At 39.8% G+C, this 23,359-nt stretch overlaps 1 protein-coding gene across 1 annotated transcript; it reads right to left on the bottom strand.

The window, feature by feature from the left end:
- Window positions 1-284: 284 nt before the first annotated feature.
- On the bottom strand, window positions 285-22,398 carry fbxo18 (F-box DNA helicase 1). Its single transcript, XM_023286330.3, has 21 exons — window positions 21,988-22,398; window positions 21,065-21,232; window positions 20,270-20,895; window positions 19,766-19,902; window positions 17,906-18,053; window positions 17,617-17,798; window positions 17,456-17,530; window positions 15,130-15,221; window positions 14,220-14,388; window positions 12,048-12,267; window positions 11,841-11,928; window positions 11,654-11,743; window positions 11,403-11,539; window positions 9,630-9,726; window positions 9,316-9,482; window positions 9,028-9,112; window positions 6,322-6,516; window positions 5,334-5,459; window positions 5,066-5,172; window positions 1,196-1,330; window positions 285-1,108 (listed from the first exon to the last, which is right to left on the bottom strand). Exons 1-21 carry the CDS (start codon window positions 22,004-22,006, stop codon window positions 947-949), a joined length of 3,225 nt encoding a protein of 1,074 aa, XP_023142098.2. The 5' UTR covers window positions 22,007-22,398; the 3' UTR covers window positions 285-946.
- Window positions 22,399-23,359: the final 961 nt, after the last annotated feature.

Genomic DNA, 23,359 nt, shown 5'->3' with positions numbered 1-23,359 from the left:
ATGGAAAGATGCTGTATGACTTAGAAACTGTGCCAGACAGAAATAGAGATCATTCTCATTTTTGACCACTGTGGCTCCATACAGCAGCCTACAAGCAGAAAAGGGAAATGTAAGCAACTGGTATTTCTGGAAAGGCCATGCTTCATTTGACACACACTACAACTCTATAATAAATACTGAGAGCATCTCAGCCAATAAGAATGTTTGTGAATTTGGATATGAAGTGTTTGGTTCTAAGGATTAAAGACGATACAACGAAAAAAAAACAACAGAAGTACAGAAAATGACCAGCATCTTTCTTTTCTTTTTTACAAACAAGTGTAAAATAGTCACACTGAGCTCTACAGTCCAGTCTTTATCACACATTATGACTGTAAGCTGAAGGCTGTTAAATATATTTCTTAAAGGAATCACATCACAATATAAAACAACTGCAAACATCACTGGTATATTACAAAACAAGAGTAAAAAGTGTTTGTTTTAATGCTTTTAGTTTGGGCGCTGATAACCAGAGGGCTGTACTATGAAGTGAGATACGTTGCATTGTTTAGTGTCACTAAGGTGGATCTTTGAACCAATCAGATCACCATGATGACTGATGCCGTGGAGCTAACCTGGTTCTTTTCAGTGTCAGATGGAAGAAGCGTCTCCCTTTGACCAAATCGTTTCCTGACCGCTCTCTATGTGTGATACAGATCATCATATCTATAAATCTGCTGAGCTGTACGTTACTAAAACCAGTGAACGCGCACTCAGAAAGTCTGAGTTAACACAGAAAGCTGCTCAACTGGGGTTTTATTTTTTTGTTGACTGGGCTCACACAAAGACAGCCCGGCTATGTCCAACTAGCTTCATAGTACAGCCCTCTGGTTAGTGTGTTTAAGATCACCCGACTTCCAATACAATAAAAATAACACAGACTTCAGGTCCTTGAAGACAGGTGCTGTTAGAGAAGACCTATGAAAACAATGTGGTGGAACGGTGGGCCGAGTCTTTGTGGTGTTTCAGCCATTGAGAGCACGCCGTCGGTCATGAGGAAGGCAGTAGGTCCGATGCGTGTCCACACACACCTCTCACACAGCAGCCCGCCGGGAAGCACACCATCGGTCTGGACAGAGGCAAAAGAAGGATCACATCAGGGCAAACAACATACTTTATACTGACAAAAGATGAAATCGGTGTGAAATGTTTTTACGCATTTCATGTGTTGTTCACGCATGACGAACGCTGAGCTGGGTGTGATGCAGTTGGGACAGTTTGAGACGGAGCAGGGGGGAGGACCGCCTGCTGTCAGCTGGGGACTGGGCATCTCCGACTTGAGGAAGTACTCCTGGAGAAAACAGGAAGTCGGTGAAGTGGAGGAGAGAAGACATGGCAGATCATTTAGATTCTGGCTCTGGACAAAGGGAAACTTTGACGTTTTGAAACAACAGGTTTTGAAATGTTTTAGTGGTCATCTTTAGCTGAGGGCGTCATTAGTACCAAACTTCATTTATAAAACAGAAAACACACGTCACCATCATCAAGTCTGTCAATGTAATTTGACACATTTCCAGCTGCCTGTTGCTCATGTTTTGGGATTGCTATTCTTCCTGACATTGCAGTCTACTGAATATGAACAGCAGGAAAGCATGTCTGGATCTTATCATCACGCCTTTGTTTTTAATAAATCAATACCACATTGAGTCCATTAAGCTGTGGATTAACTGGCTTTATTGTTTGAAAGATTTACAGCAGGAGTCAACTGAGCCACATTAACTGAGACATAATATACTCCAGAGACTGTCTCTTCTCCAGCAGATGCATCTAACCAGAGTTTTATTGTTCTTACTCTAATACACTGAATCCCATCTCTGGCCTCTTTTCCCTTCCAGCATGGTGGGTGTGAGAGCAAATCATCCATTACAGACTCTGGCCTCCTGCCTGCTGCTACACAATGTTTCTCCATAAAGTCACTCCACAGGCCAGTAAGTTATTTGTGCTATTATGTAATTTACATGCACAATCATCTCATCTAAGGGTGAGTCTCTATTGCCGTTTTGTTTTCTTCGGTTCCTCTGCTACGTCTGTTCTGCTCAGACATAAACTAGAGCGGAGCAGACATGAGCAGATCAAAGCACAGACAGGTGGAGATAACTTTACTTAAGCTGTTAACAACTTGCTACAGCCAATCAATGTCATTTACCACTTTAGCATGAGTTAATAGCTAAGGATGGATTATTTATGTTGGCTCTTGTGTAAACAGCCTTCATAAGGAGGGAGGAGGTGTGGCTCATGCTTGTTTGTTTTGGTCTGACATGCTGCTGCTCTAGTGTCATCCAGTGGTTCTGTACATCACTTAAAGAACCTGAGAAAACCGACCACAGCCTAGAAGTTTGGTATCAACTTGAGACTAATATTCTGAGAACATGATGGACAGTAACTATTTTCTGTGGTACAGAAGCTACCTACAGTACCACAGCGGTAGTAGATAGATATTGTGATTTTTCTGGAATGGTGTCAGTAAATGGGGTGGCATGGTGGCTCAGTGGTTAGCACTGCTGCTGCACAGTTAGACAAATCTAGGTTTGAATCTCAGATTGGGATCTTTCTGCATGAAGTTTGCAAGTTCTTTCTGTGCATGTATCGGTTTTCTCCGGCTTTCTCCCACATTCTCAAAACATATTGAACTTAATTGATAACTCTAAATTGTCTGTAGGTGTGAATGTGAGTGTGATTGTTAGTCTCTATGTGTAGTCCTGTGATAGACTGGTGACCTGTCCAGGGTGTCCCCTGTCTTCACCCTAAGTCTGCTGGAATGGACTACAGCCCCCTACAACCCTAATTCAATTCAGTTCAATTCCATTTTATTTATATAGCGCCAATTACAATTCAAACAGTTTCAAGATGCTTTACAGAACCCATACGCCTGAACCCCCAGAGCAAGCCCTAAGTGCTGAGGATTAATGAGGATTAAGTGTCATTAACTCTGTCTTCTGTTGTTTGCGTATAGATGATGGATGGATGGTGTCAGCAAGTGCAGGTGGAACAACAGATCTGCTCTGACTTGTAGAAAAAAACATCTTTCAAGTCATGTATGCAAATCTTGAGGATTGAGTGAAAAGTCAGAATGTAAACAGTGTCATGTTCGGAACAGATAGAAGAAACGCCTCAATCTGATCCAAGCAAGACTGACATCCAAGGTGAGACTTTCTGTTGTCACTTTATATTAACAACATAATGTCACAATGTGGACATCCTGAAAAGTGACTATTTGTTAACTATGACAGCTGCATCTGTTGTAACTACCTTCATTGAGGTTAAATTAGCCTTTTTGGCCTAACAAAGCAGTAGCTCATCAAGTAAGCTGGGTGCTGATAATGTTAACAGGCTACTGCCATTACTGTTAAGTTTGGAAACACATAGTAGCAGGCCCTGATTCCTCGCTGACAGCTCTTCATCCTCTGCAGTGTTTTCTACTAGCAAGCAACCAAACTCTGCTTCATAGTTGCACCACCGCCCACATGCTCAGTGGGGGTGAATGGCCATGAGAGACATTTCCAAGCATGGTAGTATGGACAGAGGTTATTTCTGACATGATTCTAAAATGCTTGTCTGAAATGAGATCATTTTATTTACAAGCTAAAACAAATTCTGAATTGAAAACATACTAGTGTGAATGTAACCTCAGTATTCGGTCAAACATACACTAACGTTCAAAAGTTTGGGGTCGCTTAGAAAGGTTTGTGAAAGAAAATCTTTTTTTTTCTCAATGAAGATAACATTAAATGAATCAGAAATACAGTCTAGACATTGTTAATGTATTAAATGACTATTCTAGCTGGAAACGGCTGATTTTTAATGGAATATCTTCATAGAGGTACAGAGGAACATTTCCAGCAACCATCACTCCTGTGTTCTAATGCTACATTGTGTTAGCTAATGGTGCTGAAAGGCTCATTGATGATTAGAAAACCCTTGTGCAGTTATGTTAGCACATGGATAAAAGTGTGAGTTTTCATGGAAAACATGGAATTGTCTGGATGACCCCAAACTTTTCAGTGGTGGCGTACACTAGTTCATCATTTGTTGTGTTAACAGTAAACTGAATATTTTGGGGCTTTATGACCACATAAATCAAGTTATTTGAAAAGGTCACTTTAAGATGCACTAAAATGTAAGAAGCCTAATTAACTGTAAATAATAAATAATGACACATTAGTCCAAGCCCTACACATCATCACATAAAAATGGCCTTCTTCTATTCCAGTAAGAGTACCTGTAATCTCACCAAAAAAAGACAGTCTATGTTCAAAACTTGTGCTTCAAAGCAAACTATTTGTCCTCAGAGAAAATGAGGTGATAGTGAACCAGTTCCAGGTGTTTTTTTTCTCTGCACTGTTCATGAGGCCACAACAGGAAATAATTCATACACACTGTTTGACAGCAATAGACACAGGAGTGGAGAAATGTACACAAATTCAGTTAGAGCCATACGTTTTGGTCTCTTAGTGTCTTGATTCACCACATCTGCTTCCTGAAAGCAATGAAAACGCACGTCACCAGCTAGAGTCCACTTTGCACTGGAAAATGTGAGAGCAACTTCAAGCATACTTGTTGGGAAACAGCCCATGCTTTCTAAGAGCACATTTCTACTCCAGGCATAATAAAATAATTGAACAATCTTGAAGAGCAAGTTGTGTAGTCTTCTGGCTGAGGCAGAGACAGGAAGCAAAGGAGGTGAAACTCCTCTGCAGTGCTGGTAGTGATGGTGAGATAAAATATTCTACATTGCGTTGGCATAAGCGTAACAATCTTGGTTTCAAAATGAGAAGTTGGCAAAACAAAATCACATGATAGAGGTGGCAGTGACAAAACCAGAAGAACAAATTCAACCTAAAGGTGATGCTGGAGAAAAAGACACAAATAGAATCTCAGAAAATCGTGTTTTTTTGACCATTAATAATTTGTCTAAGCTGCATGTATGAATGCAACACTGCATTCTGGCAGCGTCTGATATGACTGTGTGGTTGAATAGATGCAGAAGCAATTTGAGTAAGAAGCAACATGTGTGTTTATATCTTACCCCAGCCATCGTGAGGATGTGATAGATGGTCTTGGAGATGACCAGAGAGGTTCTAGCTCGAGTCACCGCCACATACAGCAGGTTCCATTCATCGTGTGGAATGTCCCCTGTGCAGGAAAAACACAGAGAAGCTGTGTAAAGAAGCTGAATTTGATCATGCAATTCTTCGTCCTGTAATGTAAGAAATATAAAGCAATCAACCACAATGGACAGAAAACTTTGATGTAAAACAAGTGGGAAAAGAAAAGTTTATTAAAGGAAAACATACAAAATTTGAAGCCAGGAGTGTGGTGCAGGTTGTGTCTGGCAGCAGGAACTTTTGAAAAGTCATCAGTGACTATCACAGTGTCAAATTCAAGACCTTTCGCCTTGTGGACAGTTCCAAGCATGAAGTCTGGAGAGAGAGTCAGAAAACAGTCATCAAATCCAAGTACAGCTTTACGGGAATTCAAAATGATCTCAAAATATGCCAGATAAAACAGGAAAACCTTATTCACAGCGGCTAACTTGGTCATATTGAGACATGGGGGAAAAAAAACACTGTTAGTTTCTTTTACCATTTTACTCAGAATCGTTCTGAGGTGGTCCACAGGACACTAAATATGATCTGAAACCCCAATTCCCAAAACTGGTTAAAAGAATACGTTGAATTCTTGATTCTTATCATTTTTGGATAGACTGATGTTGACCCTCAAATGTCTGAAAGTCAGGCCAAGATATCTTATTTTGAATTTTTAAACACATCCAGCCTGAATCTAGTAATAGAATAGGTTAAAATAAAAGGCATGTCCAATTTCCAAATTTTGTGCAAACAAGGTGTAGAAACTTCTCAAAATGATTAAGAGAAGTAGAGAGTCCCTCAGCTAAATTTATAGCAAAGGGTCTGAATACCTTTGTCAATGTAATATTTCAGTTTTTGCTTTTATAACATTTACTAAAAACTGAAGGGGACTGAACAACTCCTCCTTCTTTAACCTGCTACAAACTCCACTTACTAAACTGAATCTTAAGTTAAAGCATAGACTTCTGTCCTATTTTTCAAGATTGACATCTTAAGAGGAAAGTGGTAAGGATAAGACCTCACACGATGAGTCATTTGTCTATTTAAGGCACTTCTTCCTTCCTAAGATCATATTTAGTCAGGATTCATTTAAGTAACTGAGAGTTATGCCTAAAACATTTTTACATGCATCTTTCTGGAGATATGAATTGTCCAATTGTACATTGTGTGTGTGTGTGTGTGTCTCCATACAAACCTGCATTGTGATAGTCACTTTCGTGACACTTCTTCAGACGAACCACCAGTTGTGGGATGTGACTTCTATACTGCTCCACAATGTTAACTTTTCCTTCCAGCTCCTTGTCCTCGGTCTGTGTGACATACGACTTCAGGGCCCAGAAGGCATTCTTTTTTGCCTTCGCAAAGTTCCGAAAAAAGGGATCCTTTATGGCTAAAGACAGAACAAATTCAGCATTAATGCCAAAAATCTGACTTTTCTGAGTGACATGCACCATTTATTCTATTCTGAAGCATATCTATATTTCCATTTTGATAAAGCTTACACTTAGTGATGCTGCTACAAGTCTAGAATGAGGATTTCCCATTATACACTGAACACTTCTCTACTTTCCTCTTTCTCTTAACAACTTCCCATCTTCTCTTGCCTGCTCTCCTAAGTGATTACTGTTCTGTTGCAGGTTTCTTCCTGGTAAAGGGGAGTTGTTTCTTCCCACTAGTCCCAAGTTCAGTTCAGAGAGAATGAACACTACCCTTTGGATTTGTTGTGTTTCTCTTCTTCACCTATCTAAGTGAACTGCACTGAGATGACATATGTTGAGAATTGGCCCTGTATGAACTAGAAAAGCACTCAGAGAGCGCAGTACTCCACCACAGCTATCCAGTCATTGTATCAATTCCAACGGATGAAATCTTTAAACAATTTGTGGTCCACAGCAGTGGATTTGTAGTAGGATCACAATCACATGATCATCAACAGGCAGCATTCACACGTTGTCATAGTTACAGTGATGCAATGCCGATATCATCCATCCATCCATTATCTATACACCGCTTAATCCTCACTAGGGTCGCGGGGGGGGCTGGAGTCTATCCCAGCTGACTCGGGTGAAGGCAGGGGACACCCTGGACAGGTCACCAGTCTGTCGCAGGGCTACATACAGAGACAAACAATCACTCTCACATTCACACCTACAGGCAATTTAGAATAATCAATTAACCTCAGCATATTTTTGGACTGTGGGAGGAAGCCGGAGTACCCGGAGAAAACCCACGCATGCACAGGGAGAACATGCAAACTCCATGCAGAAAGATCCCGGGAAAGCCGGGACGCGAACCAGGGACCTTCTTGCTGCAAGGCGAAAGTGCTAACCACTACGCCACTGTGCAGCCCCATGCCGATATCAATGATACAGAAATCTTTAACAAATCTGTGGATCCTGACTATAAGCTGCATCACTGCCAAAATCTAATCACTTGGTCCTTGTGTCATTTCTGACCTTCCCTGAATATTTCATCCAAATCCGTTAGACTGTTTTGGAGTAATGTTGCCAATAGACAAACCAACGGCAATCGCCACATAACTCCGCTACGTTCCTTGGTGGAGTAATAAAGTAAAATTCAGGATGGATTACCAGTTTTTTAAAAAAAACAAAACATGATCCTCAAAAGTCTTTGGACATTTAAGCCACATTTAACTGTGTGAATTTGGTCCTTGACATCCACGCTTTCAGTGCAATGTGGATTGGAGGTTGTCCTGTGCAAAGTCTGAAGTGATTCTTCCTTTTATTTCTCACATTTTTCTTGATTTTACTCAAAATTATGTGGTCCAATCTGCTGCTTGTCTTCCTAGGCGTGAACATGTACCTCCTATTCTCAGTTACAAGTCTACCAGTATTTAAGTTTTTGACTATATATCCAAATACAGAGGGTGGAAGAGTGAGTTTTATGCCGATCTAATGAATTAATTTCTCCGCCGTGTTCCTTGGCAGAGTAATTAACATGCTCCACACATACAGAACTTGTCCAAATATATTTATTTTCATCACTTCAAGGTATGTGTTTGTGCTTTTTTTTTCCAAGTGACAACGAAAATTTTTTTTTTTGTAGAAAATGTTTTCTTTGCATATTGTGTTGCTGTATCGATCAAACACCAGTTCATCAAGCATTTTATGAAATTGCCTTCACAACTTTATAATGATAGTTTAACTGCCCAAATACATTTTGGAACTTTAACCATGTATATCAGACCTCTTTGATCAGTGTACAAATGACAGCAAATCAAAAAGCATCACAAGGTTTAAACAGCAGCACATAAACAGCAGATCAATGACAGACAACATGTTGCACTCAAAAAGTTGTGGGACTGTGGTGCGCAGGCAGTATCTGCCAGTCAACTGAAATGAAATATAAAACTCACTGTTGAGCCAAAATCTAAACCAATCAGCTGTTAGATCAGGTGAGAATCACACATTTACTATCATGCCTGAACAGGAACTGCAACATGCTGTAAAAACTGCAGCTGTTATCTGTTGATCACATTCCAAGACATCAGAGTAATTTCAGATCAAGTCAGGTAGAAATCTAACAGGCACTCAATGTGCAGTAGTCCGTAGGTCCACGTTTGTATGTTTAGAGCACAAAAACACTTGTGGTTCACTGCTTTTCCTGTCATGAAAATAATAATAAGCTGAGGCACTGTTGTTTTGGCACAGTGCAAGAGATTTAGCACAAATTGCAAATGGTGCTTAACATGTGTACATAACAGGGCTTGCAGGGAGTTTTATAAGCCGTGCAGGAGCCCTGAAAGTGTTGTACTGATTCACAAGGAGGCTGCTTAGAAAGGGACAGCAGTCAAATCCAGTAATGTTTCTGATTTTTGGACGCACAGTCTCAGAACTTTTGGATTGTGCCTTGAACTGTATGTGTGCTCCATGAGTCTCACCTCTTGACTGTGGGATCTCCTGCTCTGTCTGCTGCATCAGGTGCCAGATGTCCAGAATCCTATCGAGGCCTATGTTTTTTACATCCTACAGGAAAAGATTAAGGTCATACAATGAAATGCTTCTTCAATGGTACACATTATCTAATTTCAGACAGACAGACACAACACAAGTGAAAACAACCCAAATTAATGAAACCTGGACCAGCAGTGTCAAAGCTTTCATCCCATAACTTCATGCTGTGAAATAGACCTGGTTCTACCTCTGAGAGTGAGCACATGTACACTTACGCCTATGAAGTGGATGCGAACATTTCGGTTGGCATTAGTCAACCGGACGGCTTCACGAAACACACCGAGGTTGCATCTCGACAAAATGGCTGTCTTCCCTCGACTGTGACTTGTACCCATCATCACAGCCTGCAGAGTCCTTTCTGCAGTCTCATCACAAACACCACCTAGAGAATATAAAAACAAAACCAACCTGTGAAAATGTAATACTTCTGGATCATAGACCCCACTGTTTAAAAATGATTTTCAAATGTTTTAAAACCTGAAATTTCTAAGAGGACAAAATATTGAAGGAAACCATTTGCAGTATTTACCTTTCTGTGTCCCTCCCACAAGAATCTTCTGAACTTGCTTGCAAACTTTGAGGATGGTAGCACCCACATACGCGATCTCAGGACCAAACCGAAAGCTCTGAACAAAGACATCAGAGGCATCAAGGTTTATATTTCTGAATAACACCGAACAGCTTAGTGTAAAACTCATGAATGAGTACCGTATATGATGAACTGAAGCGCATGATTATTATTAATATTCTAATGAAAAGAGACAGAGCTGAAATATAACGCCACAGCAAAGTAGAAACCGCATGTTTATAGCATTATGACGTATTCTTTTCTATTTATGAACTCAATCGCTTGACATGAAACCGGTACTAGACATATTCTATGGCCTTAGTAGAAATTATAGATTTTTTTTTGCTAATGTGTCAACAGATTTCACAGATGAAAATCTCTTCATGCAAATGATCAGAGGATTATGTTGACGTTCCACAGATGAAATTTTGTACACCTAATACGTGAAGTTTATATTTATGAAGTCCACATATCTAAAAATAATGCAGTGTGATGCAACAGTCGCATTATCACAAATTTCACAAGCACATCTCTAGGTAATGCAGTATAAAGGAATCTACATCCAAATTTACACAGCTTACACAGTTGAATCAAGAGATCATGCTCATGGTGGAGCTTTAAGCAAATCTAACCAGACAACACCTATTCTGTTGTTTTACTGACTGATCATCTAATCTGATCCATTACTACCATATTGCATTTATAACACTGTAGGCTAAATAGTGGATAACCTTAAATATATTTGTTACAGGCTGCCAGAGAGCTCGGCTGGCTGAGTGGGCGACCCATAAATAGGGGCTATAGTCCCAACGCAGTGGTCATAGGTTTGAATCCAGCCAATGGCCATTTACTGCAGGTTATTCCCCCACTCTTGTACCCATGTGTCTTGTTCCTCTCTCCACTGTCCTATATAATAAAGGCCAAAATAATAACTATAAAAAATATATACATATATACACAACCAGTCAAAAGTTTGGACACTTCTTCTCATTCAATGCTTTTTATTTATTTGTATTATTTTCTACATTGTTTAACACTGTAAATTAACACTTTTTTGTTTACAACATAATTCCATCTGTATTCTTTTATAGGTTTGATGTCTTCAGTATTAATCTACAATGTATAAAACAATTAAATATAAGTCAGTGAACGAGAAGGTGTGTCCAAACTTATGACTGGTAGTGTATATATTTGTTACAGATTTGCTCAGTTTTTCTCTTTGATGAGTCATTCATTATTTTTCTACTTGTTTTCTATTTGTCATTTTAGCTTCTTCATTAAAAAAAACACACAACTACAGACCACCACAGTGACACATTCAGACATTATTCTCCAGCCAAAACCTGAACTGTCAGACTGACCCCTGTGTGTGTTTTTTCACTAAATATTTACAAACCCTGAGCTCTTGTGCTTCCATTACAGTTAATAAAACTGACTATGAGAAGTAGAGCAGCATTACACACAGTGTCTCTGAAATCTACCCCCATTTTGGAAGTTCTATTGACATTCTACAAAGTAACGTAAGGGCTGTTAACTCCTGATCCTTGTGTAACCTGGCAAAGCTTGAGCAGTTTTGCAGAGAAGAATGAGTTAAATATGCAGAGTCCTACAGTCCTACAGGCTGTTACTATCACCAAAGGTGCATCTTTAAATTTTCACAAATTTCTCTGAATAAGGAGGTCATTGGCTGTAACTGCTGCTCTTCAACAGTCACCTCAGTGTGTTTGTATATACCTGCGTCAGGTAGTAGATGTGGGTGTGATCAACCATGTCCAAGGCATTGACGGCTCCTCTGAAGGTGTAGATCTGCTGATGAGGATCCCCAACCAGGATTTTCCCACAGCGTTGAGACAGCAGCACATCCATGACCACTGCAATGGAACAAAGGAAGAAGACATCATGATACTGTAAAGACAAACAAGATCATCATGAGTTGTGCTTTTCCACAAGAATGCAAGACTGCATGACGATAAATATTTCAGTACCTGGAGTGCAGTCCTGGGCCTCATCGATGAAAATGGCATCGTATTTGTCAGATAAGCAAGGGTTTTGAAGCTGCCATAGTTTAAGGTAACCTAGAATGCAAAGTTCCAGTGAATATCTGCGCAGCCCTTTTTCACAAATTATAGCAGTATCACTCATGTTGATTTTGCTCATTTCCAGCTGGCATACCATCGTGAGGCATGTAAAAGCCGTGTTGTGAAGTCTTTTTGAGCTCCTTCATTTTATCCCAGATCACCTGAGCATCTTGGACAAACAACTAGGGTTTCAAAATAAAAGGCAGACAGTTTAGATGTAACTTTAGGGTGCTCTTGCTCATCATTGATTTAATTAATTGGGTACAAACTGTGTCAGTTTTATACATTAACATGCTCATACCCGTTGGTCATCAATAGAGATGATCTTCTCTGAGCCGCTATGACTTATATAGCGGTTGGGGACATGTCTGGTAGTGATGGTCTCATCTGGTGAAGCCATGAAGGTGTTGAGAGTTGTGGTTACCACTTTGGCGTTGCCAAAGCCACCGCGGCCTTTAGGCAGAACAGAGTTGACGGTAAATGGCTTCAGGTTAGAGGTCAGCTTTCCATACAGTTTATACCTGCCACAGAGAAGATCACAGAAATACAACAATTAGTTTTTAAAATGGAATATACCGGATGCACTGAAAGAAAAAGAGGAGTTACTAGACAAAGTACAAATATGATTGGACATCGACCTGGACACTAGAGCCTTAGTGTGACGCATTTGATCAGACCAGGGTGTCAACATCAGCAATTATGCGAGTGAGTGATGATCATTAGGCTGATCTGGTGGCCCTTCCGTTATTGTGATTTAAAATAGTACTGTTTATTCCACATTGACTCAGTCTCTCCATGCCTGACACGTTAAACGATCAATTTCACTGTTGCCATGTTTCAATGACAAAACGATCTATAGCAGATTATTTTAAATAACACACTGAGGAGAGAGGAAGAGGCTGGAGGAGGGGGAGAGGTTTGACACACCAGCTGGTAAAAGTTTTCAGGTGCATGCAGAGATCTTGACTGAGTGAGTTAAGAAGAAAAAGTAGCTCCCACATTCAGTCATGGTGGTTCAAATGCAAACACTGATCACAATTTTGACTAAATAAACATGATCAACTGTGGTACTGACATGTAAAATGTGATCCGCTCATAGAAATCTTTAGCCTGTGCCCAGTTTATGACTGATACCAGAAGAGGACCAGTGACAATATTATAAGATTAAAAACATTTTACAAATATCTAGTGTTGTGTCACTGAAAGCCAATGCAACTTAACTAGTTTATACAAAAAGAGCTGTTCATCAGCTCATGGTGGATTAATAGTTATGGCAATCCTGAACCTAAATAAGGGGTGTGTGGGAGGGGCGACCAAATCATGTGCTGGCGAGATCAACAAAGAAAGCTGGTGGCTCCAGTGTTACCAGTGGATATGTTAGTCTGGAGCCCCGTCAGCAGAAACTACCTGGAGTTAGGAGTTTGCAAACCTGGAGTCTAGTCAAGTCCAAGTAGAGAAGTGTGTTGTAGAGCAGCTTTGACACATAAAAACTAGAGTTTGCTATTTTCTGAGCCCGTCTGTTGATATGAATTATGTTACACAAAAAAGACCTCACAAGGTTGATTGTCAAAAATGGCTCATTTGTACAAATCTGGAAAAAGTTACCGACTCCTGTCAAAGAGTTCAACTGTTGTCAGCCAAAGAGCACCACAACGTACCCGTTCTGTGCACTGGTAAAACACACAGCAATATGTAGAGTGTAAACAAGGCAATGAATGCCAAAATAAAAATATCATCTGTGTAGATTCTCAGGGAAGTACAGTTTAGGGAGCATGTATCAGAATGTCAGGTTAGCTGAAGCTCAGTAAAAGTTGGACGATGCAACAGGACATCAGCTCTAAATGTAAAACATGCAGAGTACAGGTGAAATGTATGAGATCCCAGATTAGAAAAACCAAATGGGCAGTCCCCTCTTGTCACAGGGCTTCAGACTGCAACCAAAACAGTCACATTTGTCACATTTTTCTGTGTGTGAGTTAAAATTTCAAGTAGTCGCATTGAGCAAGGGCATGATGTTTATTAAGCTGTACTGGTGTCACTCTAACTGGCACAGGCTGTTACTGTTAACCACTGTGGTGGGAAGTAGCAAATTTGTAACTTTAGGGTAATGTGGTATTTATGCTTAAAAATGCGGTCTTCTCTGGAAATGCCGAGCACACCTACACCTACGCTGCTTTTTCCGCTCATAGAAAAGACTGCATGTTTCCCCTGTGATAAAACTGACATTAGAATGCCCCAGTTTAACTATTTTCAAAATAATTTTTGGTCACACACCTGTCTGAGCAGCGCAGCTACCACACCCTGCAATGTGGGGCATTTAGGGAACACTGGGAAATTGTAGCTTATCTATCGATAAGAAGATGTTCATCAAGTGATGTGTTTTGCCTGTGACAAGGTGGGAGGTGCAAACAAATGACAAAGGTGGTCACACTGGTGCTACCAGTGAAAAAGTTAGTCTGGAGTCCTGCCTCACCTCCTCCCGATGTCGCTATAGGCCAATGAGTGGACAGTTTTGGAGTCCACATTGCTAGGGAAACGGCGGCGTGCCTCACAAGCCACTGAGTTGTTGAAGGCCACATACAGGAAGCGGAGGTGCGGACGCTGTTCAGCATACTTCACCAACGTGGTCGTCTTCCCTGTACCTGCATCAGACAGCAATGACCTTTGATATGCCGAATCAGCTTACATCACAACTAACCCTAACCCCACAACACTGGCACTGACAAAACTACGTATTCTATCTCACACATCTAATGGCGCATTTAATACTTTGAAGCTACATAAAACTGAATTGAAGCGACAGCACCCTGGTAAAATCAGCCTGTTTCTAACTAAACACCAATAAATGTGTTCATGAAGTAGAACGGAAACAGAGATTAAATGGTAACAAGAAATCCAACTGAGAGAGACGATAAAACAAGCATAACATTTTTTTTACATTGTTGTTCTGAAGCTATTTTTAATTAACTTCAGAAATCACGTGTAGTTTAAACATGAAACCTGTCTTTACACAGTAATAAAACAAGAATGTGGAATGATAGGTGGAATGGATAAAGAACGCCCTCTAGTGATGTTTCACATATTGTACAGTTCATTTCATTTATGCTTCTGTTATATAGAACCAGTATATAGAGGGGTAAAATCTTAGTATAGTAATAAACAAGGACAGAGTACACAATATAGTCATTTTTAGATGCTCACTGTACATTTTTTAATCATCATCATCACACATACTACTTTGTACATGGAATTTTAAACCTTTGGAATAATTACTGAGTGATTTCTTAAGCGGTTTCCCAGAATGGGCTGTGTGTTAAACTGAATTAAAGGACTGTAGAATGTGGATGAGCAGCACTGGCTCCCGTGCCACAAATTCACTGTACCTGCAAACGCCACTATCTTCACCACATGGTCGGTCTGGATATCGTGGCAGAGGACCTGCTGCTGCTCACGTGTGAGGTGAATCTGGGCCTGCCTAAAAGAAACACACAAACACAGCATGTTTAAAAATCCTAAATCAGTTAAAATAGCATCAGTCCGGAACCGTATCATAGGAACCAAAAAATAAGAAAGAACAGCATCTAAACTTGGAGAGTTTCATATAAAATTGCAGAAGTGAATGTACAAACAACAAAACGGATTTTAGGAAAACAAGGACAGTTTGAAATACCTTAGCTGGTGATAGTGGGATATGGGGCTGAAACGATTCCTGGAGTTATTCGAGTAATTCGATTACTAAAATTCCTCGAGGCCAAACTCTGTGAATGGAGGCTTCATTTAATCCACTACATACTAGACCCCAGGTCACTAACTGGTGGACTGCAGTCTGAGACTTGACCCAGACTTCATCCTATACGGACCTGGACCTATAATCAATAAATTATAAGGGGATTTAAATTTGACAGGACGCTACTATTTTAACAGGTGCAGCTTTTCTGGTGTTTACGGCGTTTATCAGATCAGAGGACTGAACTATGAAGGCAGTTTAACACAGTCAGACTTTCTTTGTGTTCGACAAAAACTAAAACCTCAGTCAGAGTTAACAGCTATGAAGGAGGTTTTCAGCTTTCTTCGTTAACTCAGACTTTTCCTTCGAACTCGACATACAAACAGGAGCGTTTAACCATCATTTGACTCGTTTTCTGGACAATATGAACCGATCATGTTCAGCTGCTTCTATCAACAGGTTGTTTTAATGGAGAACAACGAGGAACATAAAAAATTATGACAGTAAAAAGCTGCTACTGGAAATGATGTAAGGAATGCTGGTAGAAAACTGTTAAACATGCATTAATGCATTTATTTTACAGCTGATAACTGATAACAGACAGCTGCACAATAAAACTATCAAACTTCATGTATTCAAACATGATATTGTATTGAAGTGCATGTAGGTCTGACACTGTCTCATAATGAAGGAAATCACTTTAATTTGCAGCCAAATCAAAGTGAAACTAAAGTTACTGATTGAATATTCTCTGTAATAAATACTAATAAATTGATCAGTTTTCTTATTTGTGTTCTATCAGCTGCAGTAGCAGCAGTTTAAATGGACCAAACATAAAAACATATTTATGTGATTTCTGTATCACCAACTAAATATATGTGTTTACTTGAATACCCCTGTACTATACTATATATGTGTAATGCCCCACAGATATCTGCCCATGTTCCACCAGGATGGTTATTTCTGTTGCACTGTGCGCTCACTTCTACCTTTGATGATGTAATGCACATGCCAAGCACAGAACCAGTTACTTGATTAATCGCCAGAATAATCAATAGAATACTCGATTACTGAAATAATCGATAGCTGCAGCCCTAATGGGATGTTAATTGTGTTCACTGGAGCAAAACCTTGTGATTACGGCTGATATGAAGTTAAATGTTCTCAACTGTAAATAACAGCGCTGCCTTTAGTTCTAAAGTACATGTGCTGGAACTCTCAAAAAAAACATTTTATCAGGTATGCTGTAAAAATATATTCTTACAATATAAACAAAATGAACAGTGTTTCTGCATTCTTTACCAAAAAATACTGAACTTTTTACACCACATAATATTCAATTTAATTCCATTTTTAAGGCCATACCAAATAAATTACAGAAGATGTTTTTTGTTACGTTTCTGTCAGCATTTCTCAGCCATATATAAGAATAATGAATCTGTAACTCTGTCATCAAGAGGTATCTGTAAATAACGTTATCATAACCCCTTGTAAAAAAAACGAATACCATGGTTTTGACCAAAATGAGCAGCAGAAAACTGATGGAAAACCTAAGCAATTCAAAAACAGTTTTTGCCAGATTTGAACACTTTCCCATTATTACTTAATGTTTTTGTAGCTACTGTGGCTTCGAATAGTAACAGAGTTTGCTACAGAACTGATGGTGATGGCTAACAACAGGTTGAACGTGTAGTTAGAGATATATGTATAATGTCTTCCTGCTACAGTTCCAGTCACATAAAAAATAAACTGACCGATGTTACCATCTCTGGAAAACAAGAGAAAATGCAAGATCCTTTCTTTCAGCTAAATCAACCAAATGCTATGGGACCTTTTACAGCTAAGATACACTGTATGACAAACAGACTTTGAGCTCCTTCACCATACAGAACCTTTAATGGGTCCTTCACTATGAATAATTTAGGAATAAAGGAACACAGTAGCACTCATTTCTCAATGAAACTGATGTATTTTGAACTCACCTGCTCTGACCAGAGCTGACAGAAAAGGGGCCGTTTTCCATCAGGTGGAGTACATAGTAGATGTTGTAATGTAACCTGAGGGGCAGAAAAAAAAAAGAAAATCATGACCAGGCTGAGAAGAGTGCTGTGTTACCCTGAATGTTGACTATTGTGGGGCGTACCTGTTACTAATCCTGATGTTGCTCCTCTCTAAAGAGAGCAACATCATGGCCATGTGGCTGAGGTACTCTGTGATGGCTATGTGAGACATGCTGCCAGTGAGCAGAGACACCAAGGCCTGCACATCACCAACACTCTCACTCAGGATCAGTATGATGGCCATGGCTGCGTACGGATTAGGACCCTGGAGATCAGACACAAGTGATGTGAATCATGTACAAACTGGAAACTCCATATTTGCTCCACAAGATTGCTAGAGATTTTTCATGTATCTTTGTGTGTGAGTCATACCTCAATGCCAAGATTAAAGCACTTCTGAATATCAGGAATAAGTAATCTGATGGAGGCCTCAGCTTGAGGGAAAAGGCGATGTTTCTTTACACGCTCCAGAATGTCCACTGGATTCACACGCTCTCCAACGTTATGCTGAGCCATTAAACTGATCAAAACACAGACACACAAGATAATTAGAAGCTTGTTTGGTGTGTTTCATTAGTGGAAAATTTCATGTCATTTTTTCGACCAATACTCCAGTCATGAAATATCAGTCCCTCCAGGAATTCGCGATACTGTGATCGCACCAATTCATGTGAATTCAACCAATCTCCTGGAATTCTGCGCGACCTTGCAATTTTGTCGAATCACCGCAATGTTTTTGCAATTTTGGCCCCCCTCCCATGTGTTCCACCAATCATAGCAGTCCCTAGCGCAAACGTAATGCAGGTACATGACCGAATTCACTTCCTTGTTTATGGTTTGAAGATCCAGACTTTTCCCATTCTAGTGTCTCTGATTTACCAACAAAAATTACTGCTGAAGACCGTGCAAAACGATTCCCTGCTTGTTTACGAAAGCGGAGGTAAACTGTTTTGCACCCTGTGCAATATTGTGGTGGAACACACATACACACACAAAAAAACAAACAAATCATCTATTGACAAACATGTCTCTACTGCGAAACATATCAGGAGAATGGCTGAAATGAGGACCACAGACCAGACAAATCACCATGATGGAAACCGTAGCATCCAGATCTGTTGTGAGCACTAAAAGAATGAAGGTAAGTTAGATTAATTATTCCACCAAGGAATGTGGTGGAGTTATGTGACGATCAGCGTGAATCATTCCTCAGTTAGCAACATTACTCAAAAACGGACCAATGGGTTTCGATGAAATTTTCAGGGAAGATCAGAAATGACACAAGGACCATGTGATTAGATTTTGGCAGTGATCTACAGATTTGTTAAAGATTTCCCATGGAGGTAGCGGCACGGCGTCTGATAGCGGCAAAGTAACCATGACAACAAGTGAACGCTACCTCAGCGGCCTGCAGACGATCACATGATTGTGATCCTACTACAAATCCACCACTGTGGAGTGATTGAAAATGATGCAAGGAAAAATTGATTAAACTGTGGGGGTGTTTCTGAGTCCCATCAATTCCCACCGCCCGCTACAAATTTAGGTCACGTAACTCAGTATCTGTACATAACATACACATGCATAACACACACCTGTGTTCAGCACAAGGTCAGGTAATGAACAGTCTTGTTGGAGTACTGTGCTCTCTGAATGCTTTTCCTGTTAATTGACGTGACAAGCTGTGAGCGTGTATTTGTGATTAGCCGTATGCTACGATATGAAATTGCCGTTGACAGATATGTCCAAATGTGATTCATTCAATAATAAATGATCATTTTGTGCGTTACATCTACCAACCACTTCATGTTAGACCAGTATCTATCTGCTGCTAATTTCATCGTGGTATTCGAGCTTTTGTGTAAGTGGGTTGGGGTGTCTTAAAGAATTAGAATAAATATTAGAATAAGTATTGTCAATTAAAATGTTGAAACATGTTCTAAAACCTAAAAAAAAATGCATCTTGTCAGCTATTGTCACTGTCTCCCGCAATCTCATCGCAATAAATATGCTTAAAACATCACAACTTACATCACAATTTTTTAGAAAAGCTGCCGCGAATTCAGGCATTTTCAGCCACAACAATCTCGAAAAACGCCTGCGAAATCCTGGAGGGACTGAAATATATATATATATGCATTATTATTATCATTATATATGTGCATATATATTATGATTTTAGAAATTGTAACTATTTTCTTATTACACAAATGTAAAGAAACAGAGACTCACACAACAAGCTTCCGTATGCTGTCATGTGATGATGCTTTTTCTGTTACGCCGCTGTTCTTCAGGATGGAGCTGATCTCCAGCACTGTATCCGTCTCTTGCATCATGTAGCGGTAGTACTGCTTCTTGAAGGGCACGAACTGAGCAAGAGAACACATCCACATAACATTCACAACAGCTATGCAAGCTTTCCCTTGCCTTTTAGTTTGACTTTTGCAGCTGGGACAAGACTAACATCTTACAAACATTACAAAGCACAATGTGGCAAAAGTCAAAGAGGTAAAAGCACGCCACACAATAAGATACAAAGTTAAAGGACACAGCATTACATACTCCTGACCTGTCATGTGACATTGCACACCAAGACTCTGGTGAAACTCCTTTCTCACATAGTAAACATCTACTTTTCTACAGCTAGATCACAGCTACAAGCTAACATCACTTAGCATCAGCATTAGCCCCTGCTGCTAATATACGTGACTAATGCAACTGTGTTCTTTGTCTAACCTTGGTGTCGTGGACGATGTTCGTCCAGCGATGGCAGACCTGGCTGGCAGTGCGGTAAAGGTCCTGGGCAGGGATAAGGCTCAATATTTGCCTCAGCACCTCTTCTGGAAGGTCATCCATGGAGCCCTGAGGTTGCAGCAACAAGTTACTGCTGCCCAGGAGCCCATAGTGAGCATCAGGGAGGGCCTCCACTTCCTCTTCCTCACACTGGTCGAATTCATCATCATCTGCAAACATCTCAGCTGTGATTCCCTCTAGGTAATCCTCCTCCTTTGGTTTAGGCTCTGACTCCATTGTACCAGCTAACAGGCTGACATCGTCAATCTCATCCTCGTCCTCCTCAGGCTCCGGCATCACGATGGCAGCTAACAGACTGTCATCATCACTCTCTTCCTCCATCTTCACCTTAGGCTCTGGTGCCAACGGGACAGCTAAAAGGTTGACATCATCATCATCATCCTCTTCTTCTTCTTCTTCTTCTTCTTTCAGTACCCTTGGCTCCTCTTTGGGAGATGTGGAGGTGCAGGGCAGGGAGGATTTGCGTGGGCTTGAACTGACTACTCCTGTCACAGAGAAGAAGTCGCTGATGCCCTTCTGTTTCCCAGTAGGACTTCCTGAGGCAGGTGCTGAAAGGTTGAGGAAGAAAGATTCAGTCTGACAATTTTTTGACTTTCTGTCAGCAGCAAAAAATGACTAAACAAAATAATAACATACTTCCTTGCATAGACATCCTACTGTCTGTAACCTGTGCTCTGTTCTGTGCTACATTTGTAGAAGAAGGTAAGAGAATATTACCCCATTTCCAGCGCTTGGGGGGTGTTCTGGGGTACAGCCCACGATTGGGGTCGCGGTTGCCCCAACCCTGGTTAGATGTGTGGGGTCGGGAGAGGACGTCTGTGCCTCTTGTACTTTGTCCCAGTTCATCACACTCTTCTGCATTCAGGTGCCTCCTCTTGGCCTTCCCTATCAAACAAACACACTTGTCACGTCAATACAGTACAACTGACCGTGTTGGGAATGTCCGTATGCGGTGCAAGCTTTTTACAAGTTATTATTCAATCTAGTGTTGTATGCTTTCTTTCTGCTGTGTGAGTTAAACAAACAAGTCTAATTATTGCCTTAGTCATTGGATCACTTTTTCCTTATTCAGCAAGGGTCACATGTGCCTCCAATAACCTTAAAAACTGTCAAATTTACAAACTTCTGATGTAACAATTGTTAACATAAATAGAGAGGAGTGTTTTTACAATATAAACTTCATGTTAGCTAGTGTCAAATGCTTTAGAATGATGACAGACAGCCCTAAATGCAAACATTTAAATTATTACATTTAGTCAACTTTTTTGTCTCAAATACAGGGGTGCAGATAATGATCTTTTTTATTATCGTGTATTACTCTGTCTTAGCAATTAATTGACGTTTTGTCCTAAAAAAAATGGTGAAAAACGTCCATCAGTGTTTTCCAAAGCACAAAATGGCGTCCGCTGTCTCCTCAACTCAAAGATTTTCAGTTTACTGTCACAAAGAGACACAAACTAAGAAAAAAAAATCACCATTTAAAAGACTTTAGGCTAGACTGTTCCCGCGAAAGGCTTTGGGATGATGACATGACCAGAACTATGAAGAATAGCACCGAAATAAAACACGTTATGCAGCTATTTCACATGTGAGCAGGTAAGTTGCATTTAGTTTATTTATCGTCTTAACTTTTAACTTACCTTTAACAGCGACTTCCATCTTCCAGTCCAGCGCATTCGTCCTTCACTAACACAGACATACAGCCAAACGTGAGGAGTTCAGCATTTTGTTTGTTGTTGGGGCAAATTAACACTTAACCACACATGAAATCTTTCACCGAACTATTAGCGTAAAGTAAAACCGTTAGCATCAGTGCTAGCACAACAACGACAGCAGCTGGCCGATTTATACTTGTGCTAACATTAAAACTACCTCTCCCTGTAGTCTCCCAACAATGTCCTTTCAAAAATCACTAAAAAATATCGGAACCGTTCAGATTAACGGAGCAACTTTACGTTAATAATGTATTTACGCCGTTTGGAGGAAAAAAAGCTTGCATGTTTTCTTCCTAGTTGCATTTAAAGTTTGTGTTGGTGAAGCTGCGTCCTGATTGGCTGGATTCGTTTTCTTCTTTTTCGGTTTGAGGTTTGGTGCATTACCGCCACCGCCTGGCATGGAGTGAAAATAAAATTCACATATTCTCCATCAAACTGTTTATCCAAGGCAGGAGTGTCAAACTCATTTTAGTGCAAGGGCCACATTCAGCCCAATTTGATCTCAAGTGGACTGGACCAGTAAAATCATGACATAATAACCTAAAAATAACGATAACTCCAAAACATGATGAACAACCTGAAATTTCTTAAGAAATATAAGTTGAATTTCAACAGCATCATGCCTCAGTTGATCATTTACACATTACGACTTACAGATCACAGAGTATCAACAGAGGAACAAAACATTTAGTCACAGGTATCTGGAACTGAACAATCTAGTATTTTACTTTATGATCAAAACAACACAAGTCAGACAAAAAAAGGACAAAAAACAAAAAGAACAAGACTAAATATGACAAAAATAAGACACAAAATGACAAAAGCGAAAAACTAAATTTTTAAAAAATGAGACAAATGACACAAAACAAAAGAAAACAAAAAGAAGAGAAAAAATGAGACAAAAAAGTTACAAAGTCACAAAGAGATGAACAAATCACACAAACAAGACAAAAAATTACAAAAATAAGACCAAAAATGATAAAGGGAAGAAACAAAACAACAGAAAATAGACAAAAAATGACAAAACAAAATGATGCTCAAAACAACAAATAAAGAAAACACAACATGACAAAATAAAACAAAAAACAATAAAAAACAAAAAGTAACAAAAACTAGACAAATTCCCAAAATAGCAAAAGAACAATGAGCAATCTAGTATTTTACTTTATGATCAAAACATCTTGTGAAGACCTAGAAATTATTTTAAATTTATAGTTTTACAAATTTACAATCTGCAGTTAACGTCTGCTCTGTAATTTTTACACTTTGAGGGAGAGACTGGACCCTCTGGAGGGCC

The sequence above is a fragment of the Amphiprion ocellaris genome, chromosome 21 (assembly GCF_022539595.1).
Source record: "Amphiprion ocellaris isolate individual 3 ecotype Okinawa chromosome 21, ASM2253959v1, whole genome shotgun sequence".
Lineage (NCBI taxonomy): Eukaryota > Metazoa > Chordata > Actinopteri > Pomacentridae > Amphiprion > Amphiprion ocellaris.
The sequence above is the reverse complement of the archived record's forward strand: the minus strand, read 5'-3'. Positions and strand labels throughout refer to the sequence as shown.